Here is a 17,389-nt window from a genome sequence, read left to right as displayed (position 1 = left end):
CAGGGAATGCGACGTCCCGTTATAGATGGTCCTGGTGGTCTCTTCAAGGATGCGGTCAGGTATCTAGATATAGGGCCTGTTTAGGAAGGGGGTGTTAAAGTTTAACACCCCATTTTTTTTAATACCTTTTTAACACCTTGGCTCCCAAACACCTGTGTTAAAAGAGTGGTGTTAAATAACACCTCTCTTTTCATAAACACATGGAGGGGGTGTTAAAATGTGCCAAAGGTGTTAAAAGTGGTCCCCCTCCCCACTTATTCCATGGTTGCCCCCCCCCTCTCTCCTCTTCTCTCTCCTCCACTGCCCCCATCTTCCTTCCCCGATCTGCGCGTCGCGCGCCGCCACCGGTCCGCCCGTCGCGTGCCGCCGCTGTGCCCGCCACCGCCGGTCTGCGTCGCTCCTGCGCTGGCGGCGGGTTGTCGTGGGCGCGGGCGAGGCCGCCGGCCTCGATCTGCACGAGCTGGTGGGACTGGCAAGGACAGCGGGGGGTGGGGACTCCGTGGGCATCGGTCGCAGCAGCCTCTGCCTCGGCGGCGGTGGGGGCGGCGGCAGACGAGCAGGCCGTGGGGGATTCGCTTGTGGCGGGGGCAGTGGCTGCGTCGCCGACCGCCTCAGTGGCGGCAACGGCCGGAGGTCTGGGCTCGGCTGCTTCACGAGCACGAGCGGGCGGAGGTCGAGGCTCTGCGGCCGGTGCCGGCCCACCTCCACCATCATCGTGAGCGGGTCGATGTATATCGCGTCAGACGCCGTCGAGCTCGGCGGCGGCGACGACCTCTGGTGCCGCGTGCTGCTCCCGACGTCGCTGGCACAGGAGGAAGCACGAATAGAAGGCCACCGCGAGCACGAATAGAAGAAGAGAGAGGAGGAAGGAGGGGGAGTGGGGGTATAATTGTCATTTCTAACCTAAGATGTTAAAGTTTAGTAGACCATCCAAACACCCCAATATGTTAAAGTTTAACACCTTATTTGAGGGTGTTAAAGTTTAACACCCTGTTAAACTTTAACACCCCCTTCCCAAACAGACCCATAGTTGTAGGGTTGTTTGTGTACGTGTGGTATCAGTAATGTTAGTGCGGTGTACATGTGTAGGTTTGGTGTATGTTTGTACATAAACGAACACTACATACATATCAATATGAGAGGCATTAAAAAATAAAAAATGTAAACTATGTAAAAAACAAAAAGGAACATAAGCCTTTCACAACTTGAAATTTTGAATGTTTTGTTAGACACCGTATTTGCATGAGTTAATTAATAGTAATGACATCCAAAAGAAAATGAAGATGTATATATTTCACATGTAAGTTAGGCAACTCTCCTAACTGCTCGCCAGGTTAACACAAACGCATTTTTTAATATAAACTAGAAATAAGAGATACATTCAACTACGAACTTAACTTATTTTTCTTTACGGAATAAGGAGTGATTAACATAGAGATAAGAAGAACAGGTGCCCTCTCTCGTAGTTGAGTATGTCTTTACTTAACCCGGCGACGCCAACACCCTACTTGTTTCAGTTTTTTTAACTACTAGTCATTACATAGTGACTAAGTATTAATCACATACTGGGTCAGATTTTATATCATTATTATCATAATTTTAGGCTAAAAATTCCTTTAGAAACCATCGAGAGTAGTGGTAAAATAGAATTGCGTGTGTCAACTAAATATTTAGAACACGCATGCATATTTAGGAAGAGGGGGATTGTATTTTACCCCTGCTTTCGACCAACTACGTTATACCTCTTTTTAACTTTACTAGCAAATATGCCCGTGAGTCGTAACGGATGAACACCACTTGGTATATTATCACATTACTAAATGTAACATAATTTATATTAAAACCAAGGTCTAAAATAAGTATTTACATGTGATAAATGAGCATTTACAAGGAAGCAACGGTTGGGTGCTAAGAAGTGATGATGGGATCGCAGAATCGCGCGATGACCGACCTAGGGCAAGACAAAGGGAGAGGTTTACGGGGAAAAGGTGCGGTTTAGGACTTAGGAGTGGAGCATTAGGACCCATGTGTAGCGCTCCTTGTGGGTGAGGGGGGCCAACAATAAGCACCGACATCAATGGTGATGTCTTTGTAGATCCTTGACACCGTGGGATGGCGAGAAGGATGACAGGATTGCCATCGGAATGGGGAGGTATGTTGTAGTCGATTGGATAGCTCCCAATCGATTGATTTCTTCCCTAGTTTGTTCATGTGTTCATTAGCTCGAGACAAAAAGCTGAACCACCATAAAATTTGGAGAAAATTATATGTGTGACACATCTACAGCCTGTTCGCTTCAGCTTATCAGCCGGCTTATCAGCCACTGAACAGTGTTTTCTCTCACAACAAATCAGCCGTTTCAGCTTTTCAACCGGCTTATAAATCCAGCCGAACAGGCCCCTATAATTCATGAAAAAAATAGTTCTTACCGACAATACGTGAGAATACGATCTATCCTTTTAAAAGTCATGACGTCATGGCATCCAAATATAAAAATTATCTCTGAACACTCTAGTACTCCTCGAAGACAAGCAGTAGCTTGCATGCTGCTTTTTTTTCGCTTGTGCCGAGCAATTCGCTAAATCTGATAGGCTGTGGATGACTTCACGCATGCATGGTTTTGGGGGCCACCGGGTACCGGCAGGCATACCCACACAAGCCTATGCACTAACGCACGTCCAGCTGACTGGTGCACGCAGCTGGGACCGACGCGCAGAGTGACGGAGACCAACTGCTGCATGCGTGCTGGCTTTGTGAGCGCCATGAACCTAGCCTGCAGCTGGCCGGTGAGACGTGAGGTGGATTCGATGCCGATTCGAATTCTTTTCTTCGCACAATGCGCACGGACGACCCGATATTCGTAGTCGAGTCTACATGTTGTGAAATAATGTTATAGATGGGTAGAGTCTGGATCAAGGATGAGATACGGAGAGCGCGAGGTATTATAGGAAGTAAAATATGATCCGTCTTTTAATATTATTCCCTTCGTCCCAAATTATAGGTCGTTTCGATTTTTCTAGATACATAGATATTACTATGCATCTAGACATAGGGGTATATCTAAGTGCATAATAAAATCTATGAATCTAAAAAGTTAAAATAACCTATAATTTGGGACGGAGGGAGTAGGTAGAGATACCAATCAATTAAGAACACTAAACAATATTAATTTAGCTGCAAAAGAACATATAACTTTATGATTTTGCCATTTTCCCACCACGTTTCAGAGGATTATTGTGATTTTTTGTCTTGTTTTACATGAAGAGTTTTAAAAAGTTTGAGGTATTTGTATTTGACAGTAAAATTTAAAATTTGCTTATACTTAAGATCTACCGGATTTTAGCAAATTACTAGCAGAAATGCCCGTGCGTTGCTACGGGTCATTACTTACTCTCATATTATTATACGTGTTCATAATATGTTACCTTCGCTTCACAATATGGTATTGCCGTATTAGTTTTTAATTTAGAATATCGTAATTTGAGAATAATTATTAATTGTTTCATTCGATTCTTTATGGTTTCGGCCCCATGCGTACCATTATAACTTAATAAAAGAAGTGTTCTTCAAATTATCAGCAGATCATTAATTGTTTCAAGTTATGCAGACCACTTGCTAAATGTTTTATTAGATAAAGATAAAAAATAAAGATATATAGGTAGGTATATGTATATATGTATAGATTAGGGTGCCAAGTAAGCAGGAATCCAACATGGCATAGCAATTAAGGAGGCCAGAGAAGTAAAAACGACGACACCAGGTCACATGCATCTAGGCGACCCGTTGAAACCTGAGCCATTGAATCTTGGCGATCGCATTAAATCATTGTATTCTCCTAACATATCCATCGAGAACTGGAAATCAATGTCACCCTCTTGCTCAGCTGTAGCAGAGAATGGCTCCCATTCTGCTACTCTCTTCCTGACCTCCACACACACAACCTCCAGCTGGCTTGGTTCCTCCTCCATCCCTCTGAACTCCCTTGTCATCATCTCACCTATCTATGCCAAGCAAGTCCGAAAGCTGCAGCTTTCTTGAGAAAGATTGTGCACAGGACCAGGACACGCAAGCAGGCCTCACGTATCATTGGAAGTTCTCTGCGCAGCATCATCACATCCTTTCCTGGATCAAGATTTCTGATATACTCGAGTTCTTCCTCAGAAAACGGAATCGATTCCTGTGCCCAATGTATCCACTCGAAGTAAGGGTCCTCCAAGTTCTCTGGCAAGCACATGCCGTGATCAATTGGGAACAGCTCTGTTTGGCAACCAAAGCGACCTGTGCCACCATTAAGCTTCCTCACCAGCACATTACCAGCATGCCTGTCAGTGTTGAAAATTCAGATATCTAGTATGCCGATCCTATGAACAGCAGCAACAGGGAAGCTTGATGTGCCGTGGTCACTGGCATCGAAGTCATGGGCAATGAACTGCTGGAATGAAGCAATCTTGCTGTTAACTCTTCTGGTCATTAGTTGGAGACGGATTCCCCCATTTACCAGACAATTTATGTTGAAAATGGAGTGTGTTATCTTCACCAGAGCAGTGGCTGGAACATTGGCAAAGTTGTCATGGTCCAACAGGTATGCTGCAACCTCCCTGAATCCCGTCTCTCCTACTCGCACAGATTTCTTCAGTCCTGGCTGACCAAGCGCCCTCCCGACAAACCCCTTGGGGTTGTTTGGTGCAAAAGGCTCCTCGTCCGTCGGTTTCACAATGGCAACCCTGTCACCGATGACATTCCTGAAGTAGTATGAGCCACCAAGGCCACTGCTGATGGGGACTGGATCCACCCCGCTCCTGATAGCGGTCACCACGTCCTCGACAAGGCGCTTCACCCGATCACAACTGCTGGAACACCCGAGCATCTCAACCAGGCCACTGCAATCCTTTTGCTCGAAGTCCTTGGAGATGGGGCAGAGGCATAGGGTGGAACAGCTCCGGTTGATGCTGTTCCTAGTGAGCAGCACCGGCGAGTCCGACCGTATGGAGGAGAGGTCATTCTCCAGGACGCGGTGACCGAACATGAGCGAGGTCTCGCCGGTGGGCACGTTGAGCGCGAGCTGTAGCCAGCGCTTGACGGTGTGCGTGTTGTCCCCGCGGTCCAAGTCCATGCCGAGCACCTGCCGCTTGTGCCGCGCCCTGATGGCCGCCCTTGAGGTCGGTGACCGATGGAAAATCAAAAGTGCTGGCTATAAATCAGATGCCTAAACAATGAATTGACTCACGAATGATTGAAATCGAAGCTCAATTGAAAGAATCCATGGCTGGTCGAGCTGGATTTGTTGTTGGCTGTGCTACTTGCCGCCAACCATGTGTGCTCTCCCAGCTGCCGGATCTGGCGTAGGAAGGCAGGAAGAGGAGGGGCCGCCGGCTGTCCACGCACCCCGCCGTTGCCGCCGTCGCTGGCGCGTGCGCTCGCACGCGGTCTCCCACCCTCGGGCATGCCGCTCACTGCCGTCGGCGCTGCATCCGACCCCACCGCCGCCGGCTCCCGCGGACACGATAAAACCTTCTCCCTACTCCCCATCCATGGCACCGCGGTCGAAGCGGAGGCGACGTCTCGCCGCCAATCTGGGCGTCGCCGGCGTTGACCCTACCCGATTCGGCCCGGGCCGTAGTTCGGCGGGGGCGCGGGGTGCGGGGAGGACCGAGGCGCGCAGGGAGGCGTGCGACGGCGCGCGGCCAGGAGGAGCGGCGGCCTACGCCCAATCCCCCTCCCCTCTCTGTTTTATAAGCTTTTTTCCGTTTAACCCCCTCCCTTCCCTTCTTTTTCCACCCGAGCCATTCCTCTCTTTAGAATATGGACTGCGGGTTGATTCCTTGAAAGTTGAGGGACTTTTTTGCAAAATAGCCCGACGGACGAAAAATCCAAGCAGAGACGTTACTTGCTTTAATAATAGGTAAAGATTCCTACAGTTTCCTAGTTTCCTTCACTCATATGAGCCATGGATAAGTTTGTTCCAAAAAATATTTTTCTCTAAAAACTCTATGTGCGAAATTCAGCACCACTATACTCTCATCAATCGTGTATCTCGGACATGCATTCTATCATATTTGCCAATAGTTTTGCCTGCATCTTCTTATCAATGTGCAGTTGGTGATGCAGCATTGCAGTTGAAAAGAACGTAGAGTTTCTCACCATGTTGTAAACATTTCTCACCATGTTCCTAAACATTAATTCTGTGTGTATTTTTAACTACTATTATCCTAATTTCCACTAATTCCTGTTTTACCACTTGAAGGTTTGGGGCACATGCCCCTCACATCCCTCCACTTAATTTTGTTCGTCACTACCACTAATCTTGCGCTTTGCGACTAATACACTACTTTACACACACATTACTTTATATCATGTTAAAGTATGCCAATTAGTTCTATGCCAATTTGTTCAGCCCTGCTTGTTAGCAAACTATAACAGAGGACATTTTGTTGATGGCTTTTGCCCTTGTGTGGCACTACAGATAATACCAGAGCTGTGACAGATTGGCCATTCAACTCTCGCCCGAATAAAAAAACAAATAACGTGTGCTTGGGCCGGAGCTCTGATTCAGTTCAAAATAAAACAAATTGCTAAACTTTAGATGCTAAAACTTTGAGCTGCTAAACTGCAAAACACTCTTGCTAAAACTTGCTAAAGTTGAGTTGCTAAAGTTTAGCACTTTAGCAAGTTTTTGGTTGCTAAAACTTGCTAAAAGGTGGGCTGGACAACATATACCCCTAATTTATTGCTTGTCTCCCCCTCCTGCGCACCTTTAATAAGGGTAGATAGATCCTTTTACAGCTCATTAAATGCCTTTTAGCAATAGTATCCAAATAGCTTTGCTAAAGTTTAGCAACTTTTAGCAACTAAAGTTTAGCAAGGTGGAAGAAAACAGGTCCTAAATAATCTCCCATGAATAGAACTAGAGAAGGAAACTCAGTTCAAAAAAAGTATTTTGATCTAAACCAACTGTAAAGTGAACTATCTTAAATCTTCCGTTAAAGTAAGGCTCAAATTTCCTTTCGTTAATCCGCGCTGTCCTCATTGCTTAATGGGACAGAGTTTCATAGCTAGCTTGGCGCGGATGCTATGCGTGAACTACTCTCCCCGTTTTTCGTTTCAAATTGTTGTAGATCGTTTTAATTTTCAAATTGTAGAATGTTCTGATTTTAACTTTCAAATTGTAGATCGTTCAGATCGTTTTAATTTTCAAATTATTGTACATCGTTTTAATTTTCAAATTGTAGATTGTTCTAGTTTTAATTTTTAAATTGTAGATTGTTCTGGTTTTCCTGAGTTCAACCTAGGTTCGACTACTCATAGATCATTCCTAGATGCATTGTAGGTCATAGGTCATTTTGAGATATTTGCGTGGTATAGTTTTACACTATATTTATGTGTATATATGTCTATATCTATGGATATAGACAAAACTAGAAAAACAAAAACTGAAACATACGAGGTCAACACAACGTATACTTAGCCGAGAACTGTATACACCTTATCGCACAGCAGAAGCATTTCGTGCAAGTACGGGGTCACGAACACACTTCGGAGTTCACATACATGATGCGCGCCAAATGAAGGAGTGTGTTGAACGTCCACTGAACAGCGATATATCTAGCTAGGATACACGAGCAGCACTGAATCTACAGAAGTTTTTGCTGGTCTCTGTCCGATCTCGTCGCCTTCACTGCAGATGGTCGCCCTCAGTCTGCAATTGTTTTTTTTTTCAACAAAAGAAACATAAGAAAATTAACACGCACGGCAGGTAGCAAGAAAACAGTAGTACAAACAGGTTTACAAAGCATGGGAGTTCGATCGGATTCTTACCTACCTTGGCTATGTGCACCTTCTGGTCGTCGGCGGCGGCCGCGGCGGCGCCCGTGCGCAGGTGCCTGGCGCGGTACTTCCTCAGCTGCTCCCTGACGAGCTTCTCGTAGATAAAGGAGGCGCCTTTGAACTGCGGCAGCACCAGCCACGCCACGAACAGCAGCTTCACAGGGTACCATATCGGTATCCTGGGCATTTTAGAACAGATTCAAAGAGATCGGGCGTCAGATTTGAGCACGAGGAACACGATGAACGGCTGATCTCCAGCTTACGGCCTTAGTTACCAGTAGAGGACGGGTTCGGCGACCATCTCGAGGAGGGTGATGAAGGAGTAGATGATCCAGTAGGACAGCCACTGCTCGTCGTCCACCTTGGACGGGCTCTCCATCGCGCACACCGACGCGTACCTGCACAAACACCATCAGTGCTAGTAGTCAAGAGGCTTCCTAGTAATCCCAAGTAAATTCCATGGATAAATCACTTACAGAGGGTACAGCAGGGTGATGCTCGGCCTGCAAACGTAACAGAGGAGCAGCAAACAACACAGAGAGCATCAGACACGGCTTGCACACTCGCAAAAATGATCGGAAGAAAACGGAGAACGAAACGATCGACGAGACGGCTTGGTAAGATGTAGAGATTCTACATACCCGGCGACGGTGTGGAGGTGGGTGATGAGCGCCCACGACTTGCCCATTTTTCCTTCGGATCGATCAAACGACTCTGCTCAACGCCCAACAAAACTCTCTACACAGTGACTAGACCGACGCCTGCGTTGGCTTCAAGTTAGTAGACGGCAGCGAAGCGTCTTTGAGAAGTAGAGATTTCTTCGGCGGATGGGACAGCGGAGATTCAGTAGGGTTGCAAAAGGGGATAGGCTCCTTTTTTATACCGCTAGAGCGGCAGGTGGCGACGGCATCGGGTGCTTGGCTTGGACGTGGCGTCCAGGGATCACTTCGAGCTCGAGGGTAGTATGGATCACCGTCGCAGGACGCGAACCTGTACGTTATCGAAAGGCCCCCTCGGGCTCCGGCGGCAGCGGCACCAAGTAAAGTGATGGGTAGGTCGGGTGACTTTACGGTGGGTGGGTCGCTCGCCGCTTTGCGCGTGCCCGTCGGTCGGTCTGGGTCCTTGACTTCCGGCCGGTCCTCTCAGGCAGGGTGGCACGTGGCGATGTGGCGACACGTGCAAGATGACCGACGGCACTCGTGTCCACCACCTGCGCAGGCTCAGCAGGAGGGAGCATGGCGCCATGGCCCCGTGAGGCCGTGACTTATCTGTGGCCGTTGCTGAATTTATTATTCGTCCAAATGGGGTGGGCCGCTTTGGGCCATATGGAGCGTTGTCATTCTTCGAGAATACATACTGTTAGGAGAGTTTAATACAACAACATTTTGGTAGAAGAAGAAAAAAACTGTAGACTGAAGCAATATGGAGAACAAACTGCCATGCTGAAGATTGAAGAGCATCCGATTCCCTAAATACCCCCCCGCTTCCCCTTGATTTTTTTCTTCGAGGAATGCTTCCCTTTTGTTTGACCATCGATACTTTGAGCTCGAAGATTATTCTGACCTGTGCGTGAACCATGTACACGGCAATCTTTTTTTCTTAAAGCAAATTGGTAGGAGCAATGCCTTTCGTTTAAGATAGAAATAGAGTTTAATACTACAACATCTAAGGTCAAAGATGTTGGTCTGGATTCTCCCCTTACAAAGCCATATGACAACCATCTAGAATTATAGTTCGGCTTTAGAGTTAGACCAGAATGCCACCAAACAACAATAGTCGTTACGGAAAACAACTATAGGAAACCTTCAAAACCACCACTAACCGGTAACCATCCACATATACTTTGGGAGGAAATCTCCATGACACTCTTCTCCGATGTTTGGCATGCCCACGCTTCATTAATGGTTTTGCGACATTTTGTTTTTACAAAAGAACTCTGAATACAACCCATCTTTGGCTTGTCAAAAATATTATCATTTCGACTCAATCACATAACCCAACACAAGACGCTTGCCCCTACCTAAAGTCACGGTCTTGATTCTTGAAAGCTGAGTCTACTTCATGTAGCCGATTTCCGAGCAAATAGGCTACATAGTTAGAGGATACATTGATATTGTCAGAGGATACATTGAGGGCTTATTTCGGCTCCGGCTTCACCTATTTTACGTAAAATGAGGCACTGTAGCGTGCTATTTTGTAAATCGAGGCTAAAATGAACTAGAAGCTAGGTGAAGCTACTATTTTTGGCTTCACCGACTTTGGCTTCACTAATGAAGCCGTTTTGGGAGAAGCCCTCCCAAATAGCCCTTTTGAAAGCATCTAGGCCCATTTTGGTAATTAATGACAACACTTATGGACTAACAATTTCATTGGAGATATGAGTTTAGGTTAGTCCCGGAGTTGAATTGAGCTTCAATGGATGCTATGGTGATAGCTTGGATGAATTCGCTTTGGAAAGCTCAAGGCAAAGGTATATGATAGGATTTTTCTATTTTGCCGGTCAAGAGGTGCTTAGTGGATGATAATTGACCGGATTAATAGGTTAGATAGCCGTACTATCAAGAGGGGTCGATTTCATTTGCTTGACGGTTCTATAGTGCCACTTTGCTCAAACTATTGCATTGCATGCATATTGGTTATCTCGTTTGAAAAGTGGATAGAACAATAGTGAAAATGATTTCTGGAAAATGGCTAACGTGCTAGTATGGCGGACGGTCTTCCTTGATTGAGGTGGATCGTTCTATGACTTAGTCGTTTTCGACCCTGTTCTATTGCGTTGAAAAATGAAAGGGCGGACGGTCCGGCCCTGGAAGCGGACGGTCCGCCAATAGGTTTGGTTTTTAGACAGAGCAATTTGTTCTGGAGAAATCTCTCAGATGAACGGCGAATAGTCCGACCCTCTAGGGCGGACGGTCCGCCGACTAATTTGAGAAGACGGACAAAACAAGGTTTGTTCTGGTGGGGTGCAAAGTTTTAAAGGGCGGACGGTCCGGCCCTCATGGGCGGACGATCCACCACATGATATAGGTTTTGGACATAACCACTCTTGGTTCTGAGTGGAACTTCATCGTCAACGGCGGACGGTCCGCTAGCTAACTTTGAAAGTTAGACGGAACCATTTTGGTTATGAGTGTTGGGCGAAGTTGTGAGGTGGACGGTCTGCCAATTTTGGGCAGATGGTCCGCCATACAAATCTAACAGCTCCTTGCATGCTTGTGAATTTGAACCGCGGATGGTCCACACTTGTAAGGGTAGATGGTTCACCTATGCTACAATGGTCATCTCTAGCACGCATTTATTGCGGTTGTAGCCGTTGGGATGAACGACGGATGGTCCGCAAATCCCCTGTTTTCACGAGTTTTGAACATAACAGCTAGATTTGGGGGAAGCTCTATAAATAGCTTGTGCCTAGGTGTAGGAGAGCTCTCTTGGTATTTTGGAAAGCATTCTTGACATACTTGAGCCTTCTTCCTCCTCTCTCTCACTCAGTTTGCTTAGAGGTTGCATTCTTGTGATATTGAGAGCATAATAGTGCATTGCATCAAGAGTTTGAACTTTGTGGCACTAAGGAGTCTTCAAGCAAGCGTCATTGGCCTGTTACTCTTGGAGGTTGCCGCCTCCTAGACAGCTTGGAGGCTGTGGAGTCGTTGAACCCTTCAACAAGATTGTGACGAAGCTCCGCTATTCTTGTGAGAGGTTTTGTGCTCACCTCGCCGAAGCGGTAAAGAGCAACTCTAGTGGAATCGAGGTTTGGAGAGGTTCTTTGATGCAAGCCGACTCAAGATCAAGCAAAATCTTGATAGAGGAGCAGTTGGAACATTGAACCCGCCTCAACGTGGATTAAGGGTGACCAGCAAGTCATCGACACCATGGGAAAAATTCGTCTCTTGTCTTCGGTTATTTCTTTGCTCAATTTTATTATTGCAATTTACTTTGAGTAATTACTTTACTAGAGATTGAATTTTATCTTATCGCCCTAGGTTGCAAACCCTCACCTAGTTCTAGGAAGAGTAGAAATAGAAATTTCTCTTGTGTCACTAATTAAATTTATTTAGTGTTATGATTTTAGTTGAAACCACTTATTCACCCCCTTTTAGTCGGTATCCTAGATCCTACACCCTTATGTGAAAGTACGTAATGCAAGTGCAGGATATATATATATATATACTGGAACTGCAGATACTAGAATTATTCGTCCTTTTGCTCCTTGCCCTGACCAAATCTTCATCGCTCGAAAAAGCGCGCTGCTCTGGCCGTGCTTTTGCTAGATCAGCCCTGTGCTTTTGCGCTTTTTCTCTCGCGGCTGGCTGGGTGTGCCGGAGATCCTCCCCCATGCTGCATCTGGTAGGCGTGGCTACGGTCTGTGGCTGCCCTGGCGTTTCTACCGCGTTCGTGTGTTCGACCTCAGCCGGGAAGGACCAGGTCGAGAGGGTGTCCCGTTCCCATCTTGTCGTTGCTTCGTTGTCGATAATGCACTGCTGTTAAGATGTGTTCGCCACTTCGCCGATCAGCAACACTTTTGTGCTTTCTCCAGAGTGTACGTGGAGGAACGAAGGCCGCACGTTCAGCGGCATGGCTTGTTATGCGGCAACTAAACAAACAAGAGAACATCCCGGTAAGAGACGTCCTCTCTCGAAACCTCTCGTCGCTATAGGAAGAGATGCGAGAAGGAGGCAACTTCTGGTCCGTGTTGTCCCGCCGGCGAGGTCGTCGTTCTTCTCCGCCTCTAAGTGCCGCTTTGGCCTCGGATGTGAAGGAGAACGACGTTTCTCTGCCTGGTGGTGTAGATTAGGTACCTCTATGGTTTGTGTTTCTGGTGGCGCTCGTACGGGGGAGACGACGTCGTTCGTGGAATAAGGTACTCCAGACTTCTCTCTTCTTCGCCGTCGTGAGCTCCGGTGTTGGCGATGGGCCTATGAGTTTGGTGTCTTGCAGATATGGAGTTTCTTTGGGGATTTTGGTTTTGTCAAGACTTTGTATAGGAGTTGGGCTTTGCTTTTTTCCCCTTCAGGTGGTCTTGGTTCCTGGTTTGTTGGTGCCTTTGCTGATGCTCCGTGACACCCCGTCCTCCAAAGTCGCACCGACAGCCCTTCCGAGGGGCGGGCAAACATACACATAGCACCCTGCTTACACTTTAGTCCTCGGTTCGTGTAAAATGGTTAACCCAAAGGTGCTATGGCTGGTTGACAAAGACTTATAAGTTGGCTCCACCCTTGCTCAACTAGCAAGGTGGTACTAAACATGTGCACATGCGCTCATGGGTCACACTGGGCCAACCAAATTGAGCCGATGTCACATACACCCCATCAAAGAACCCGACGTCAGCCGTGCTCACAGTCAAGAGTGGCCTGAACCTTCACATGATAATTGAACTTGAAGGTGGACTTAAATTGTTATTCTGGTTATTTCTTGTGACCTTGTTTGGGTACCAACCATAAGTATACTCACCCTTACTTACTGCTGTTAAGAAGAGGAAGGTGTGTGAAATTTTCTGAAGATGATGCTGAGTTCTAGGCGTACGCAGCCCATAGTCGATTGCCTGTGAAGTTTGGAGCCTCCGTTTTCAGGATTAAACTATATATCTCTGATAGAATTGTAAGTTATTATTTATATTTCTTTACATGACACTGTTACTGTTATTCAATGATGATAGTTCTAGACGTACGCAACCCCCAATCGATTGCCTGTGAAGTTTGGAGCTTCTGTTTTCAGGATTAAGCTGTATATCTCTGATAGACTCGTAAGTTATTATTTATATTTCTTTACTGTTATTGTTATTCACTGATGATGTCATGAAACTTAATCCTGGCGTACATATAGGTATCACTTGATTTTATTTTAAAACCGGGTGATGTCACTGTATATATGAAACTTAATCCTAACGTACATATAGGTAGCACTTGACTTTGTTTTAAAACCGGGTGTGACCTGGTGTGGGTCATCGGTGAGGTGCAGCTCCTTGGGGGCGTCTGGTGAGTGGGTGGCCGGATTTCGATGTTTGACGGCCGATGTTCTCGTACCGAGGATCTCTTGCGGCGTACCAATGCTTGGAGTTGGCTTCTTGGTCCGGAAGGAAAAGGAAGATGGAGGATCGATGATCCGGCGAACGATAACGAAGTTCGGTGAGCAGCACAGGCAGTTGGGGAAGAAGAAGAGGGTCGTTGTTGTTTTTTCTAATCTTTTTAGGGGCCCTTTTGCAAAAAAATTGTTGCACTGTACTTGTTCCTTATCCTTTTTAATGTGATATGTTATCCCTTTTCGAAAAAATAAAAGAATCTTCAGCGCCCGTGATCCGTTCAGCAAAATCTCGCTGTTGCGCCGTCCTAGATTAGCCGGAATCTCAGCGTGTGATCTTTTTTTTGTCTCAGCGTGTGATCTTGCGTGCTAACTACTACTGCCGCTAGGCCCTCTAGACTGACGGGTGGTTAGACAAAGCCCAGCGCAGGTAGCCAGGTACAGCGCCCCCGCCCCATCGATAGTACTGCCGCGCTGCCAAAATAGTTAGCTGAACTGGTGCTAGACTCCGGATTCCGGAAGCAGGGTGCGCCACGCCATGGGCGAGGGAGCTAGCACTAGCACCGACCTGATGCGACGCCCTTTACCATGGACCATGGCCAATCACCCAACCTGAACCTATCAAGAAAGGTCGACGGTGAGGAGAGAGCCCAAGATGGCACCAACATTCTTCTAGCAGTGGAGAAGTAAGGAAAGATAAGCTCTGGAACAAGTGAGAAAAAGGTGTGTTGCTCCACTGACTGACGGACTGAACGACTGATGCACTCTGCATTATTTGACAGCGACGATCAAGAACAGGGCCAATGGCCACACATTCAGTTTGACGGGGGTGTATGGACCGTTTGACGGGGGTGGATGGACCGCAAACAGATTCAGACAAGCAGGAATTTCTGGCAGAACTGCAAGCACTTCGTCCATCAATGTTGCCGCAATGGACTGTCACGGGTGACTTCAAATCTAATTTATCAAGCAACACAGAAAAGCAACAACAGACTGAACTTTCGCCTGATGAACACATTCAGGGCTGCACTTGATTTACTTGAACTTAGAAGCCGTTTGGATACTAACCCGCTAAACTTTAGCACCTGTCATATCAGATGTTTGGATACTAATTAGGAGTATTAAACATAGTCTTATTACAAAACTAATTGCACAGATGGAGTCTAATTCGCGAGACGAATCTATTAAGCCTAACTAGTTCATGATTTGACAATATGGTGATACAGTAACCATTTGCTAATGATAGATTAATTAACCTTAATAGATTCGTCTCGTGAATTAGACTCCATCTGTGCAATTAGTTTTATAATTAGCTCATGTTTAGCCCTCCTAATTAGCATTCGAACATCCAATGTGACCCTACTAAAATTTAGCATCTCGTATCCAAACACCCCCTTAAAAAGATGCACCTGGCCGGCGGTTCACATGGTCCAGTGGTACGGACGATCCAACATTTACCAAAATTGACCATCTATTTTGCACCGAACATGGGAAATGGAACACCCGAGTTGCTACTTCCAAGCTCTGTCATCTTCTCTGTCTGATCATTGTCCATTAATACTCTCGTACATGCCGGTTCACAATCGCAAGAGTGTTCAGGTTTGAGTCCTATTGGACCCAGCTACCAAATTTTCTCGAGGTGGTACAACAAACATGGGAAAAGCCAGTGCAATCAAGAGACAAGCTTCGGGTGTTTGGAAATCAGGAGCTAAAGTTTAACCCTGTCATATCGGATGTTCGGATGCTAATTAGGAGGATTAAACATGAACTAATTATAAAACTAATTGCAGAATCCCTAGGCTAGTTCGCGAGACGAATCTATTAAGCCTAATCAATCCATCATTAACAAATGGTTACTGTAGTACCACATTGTCAAATCATGGACTAATTAGGTTTAATAGATTCGTCTCACGAATTAGACTCCATCTGTGTAATTAGTTTTGTAATTAGACTATGTTTAATATTTCTAATTAGTATCTAAACATCTGATGTGATACGGCTAAACTTTACCCCCCTAAGCCAAACACCTCCTATCAAGCTGTCACGACTAGCAAAGGTGGTGAAGAGATGGAGCAATCAACATGTCGCTGAAGCTCCAAGCTGATATTGCCACAGAGGTGGTCTGCTGCCTGGACCGGGCGCAGGAACATCGATCTTTGGCTGCGGCTGAACTTGCACTGCACAGAAAAGCAAAGGCACGCATTCTTGGCTTCGCTGCGCCACGCCGCATAAAGATCAGGCAGAGATCAAGGCTCACATGGATCGAATTGGGAGATGCCAATACTCATCTTTTTCAGCTGCCGGCAAAGTCAAGGCGCCGTAAAAATTTCATTGCTTCACTGCCAGCACGGGGTAGAACCGTCACACGCCATGAGAAAACCGTCACACGCCATGAGGATAAAGCCACACAGCTGCTCGACCACTATACCTCCTTGTTTGGCACCCACACAACTCGAGATGCAGTGCTAAATTGGGACCAACTGCATCTACAACAGCATGATCTTAGTCCGTTAGAAGAGCCGCTATCAGAGGAAGAGATATGCTTGGTGATTTTTCAAATGCCTTCAGAGAAAGCGCTAGGTCCAGATGGTTACACCGGGTTGTTCTACAAATTGGCATGGCCTATCATTAAAGAAGATCGGGCTCACCGGGAGGCTTGGACAGTCCTACAATACGGGGCTGTACCCAAGACGTGTCAGATATGGAGACTACAGTGCAGGACGACGTGGTCTACGTGGAGGACAAGAACTGGTCGAGGATTGGGAAACTACTTGTAGAAATTAGAGTATGACTCTCTTGTCGAATCCGACTAGTATTCTTGTAAACAACTAACCTAAAACTCTGCCACCGGCAATATAATGCGAGGCAGGGACCCCCTTCAAACAACTTCAATCAATACAATCCAAACAACACACAGGATATAGGGTATTACGCGACATAAGCAGCCCGAACCTGTCTATATCGTGTGTTCGAGTTCACCTTCGAGTTCCTGGTCTTTGACGAGTCCCACGCATAAAACACTACCTCGGGTACCCACTCGGTAGGTTGCCGGGTCTAAACACCGACAGCTGGCGCGCCAGGTAGGGGCTCTGGCCAAAGATCCACCGGTGAACTCGATGGCTCAAATCATCATTAAGCCCACCGTTGCGTTCGAAGCGGGCGCGACGTTCGTCTTCGGCTCCTGGGTTTGCGTCACGGACGGCGCTGGAAACTTCCACCGCCACATCGCGCTAGCCCCGAAGGAGAAGCACTACGACATCAACCTTCATCGCCAAGTTTTGGAGGATTTCGTTGAAAAATTCAACGAATTTTTTGACCTTTTCCAAGGCTTAAGGGACGAGTCCGAGTACAACTTGACTTCTCCCACCAGTCAGACTGGTTCGCATTTGCTGGCACTTAAGCCATCGTGTGAATCGGTCTATGATACAAGTCGATTCCCGTTCGGACTTCGAAACTCGGATGCTGTCTATCAAATTATCCTGTCCAGATCTCAGTCCAACACGGATTCGATCGAGGACCTTGACTACTACTCGAATCCGGACGAGGAAAT

The 17,389-nt window shown here is 46.6% G+C and overlaps 1 protein-coding gene and 1 pseudogene across 2 annotated transcripts; both read right to left on the bottom strand.

Annotated features, from left to right (window-relative positions):
• Nucleotides 1–3,645: 3,645 nt before the first annotated feature.
• On the bottom strand, nt 3,646–5,723 carry LOC117859969 (phosphatidylinositol 4-kinase gamma 7-like; annotated as a pseudogene).
• Nucleotides 5,724–7,431: 1,708 nt separating this feature from the next.
• Nucleotides 7,432–8,848, bottom strand: LOC117859970 (protein HVA22). Of its 2 annotated transcripts, none has more exons than XM_034743174.2 (5): nt 8,466–8,848; nt 8,301–8,327; nt 8,100–8,222; nt 7,820–8,003; nt 7,432–7,696 (listed from the first exon to the last, which is right to left on the bottom strand). In XM_034743174.2, the coding sequence occupies exons 1-5, from the start codon at nt 8,510–8,512 to the stop codon at nt 7,673–7,675; spliced, it is 405 nt and encodes a 134-aa protein (XP_034599065.1). In that variant the 5' UTR covers nt 8,513–8,848; the 3' UTR covers nt 7,432–7,672. The 2 variants fall into 2 exon arrangements, with proteins under 2 accessions (XP_034599065.1, XP_034599066.1); XM_034743175.2 differs by having other exon boundaries at nt 7,816–8,003; nt 8,466–8,847.
• Nucleotides 8,849–17,389: the final 8,541 nt, after the last annotated feature.

Source organism: Setaria viridis, chromosome 6 (assembly GCF_005286985.2).
Source record: "Setaria viridis chromosome 6, Setaria_viridis_v4.0, whole genome shotgun sequence".
NCBI classification, from domain to species: Eukaryota; Viridiplantae; Streptophyta; class Magnoliopsida; order Poales; family Poaceae; genus Setaria; species Setaria viridis.
This window is presented reverse-complemented; position numbering and strand designations above follow the sequence as displayed.

Bases quoted from the DNA above. Each gene is read 5' to 3' on its own strand.
- LOC117859970 (XM_034743174.2), bottom strand. From the start codon at position 8,512: ATGGGCAAGTCGTGGGCGCTCATCACCCACCTCCACACCGTCGCCGG. The intron at 8,328-8,465 runs GTATGTAGAATC...TTACGTTTGCAG, and splicing joins CACCTCCACACCGTCGCCGG to GCCGAGCATCACCCTGCTGT. The intron at 8,004-8,099 runs GTAACTAAGGCC...TAAAATGCCCAG, and splicing joins GCCGAACCCGTCCTCTACTG to GATACCGATATGGTACCCTG.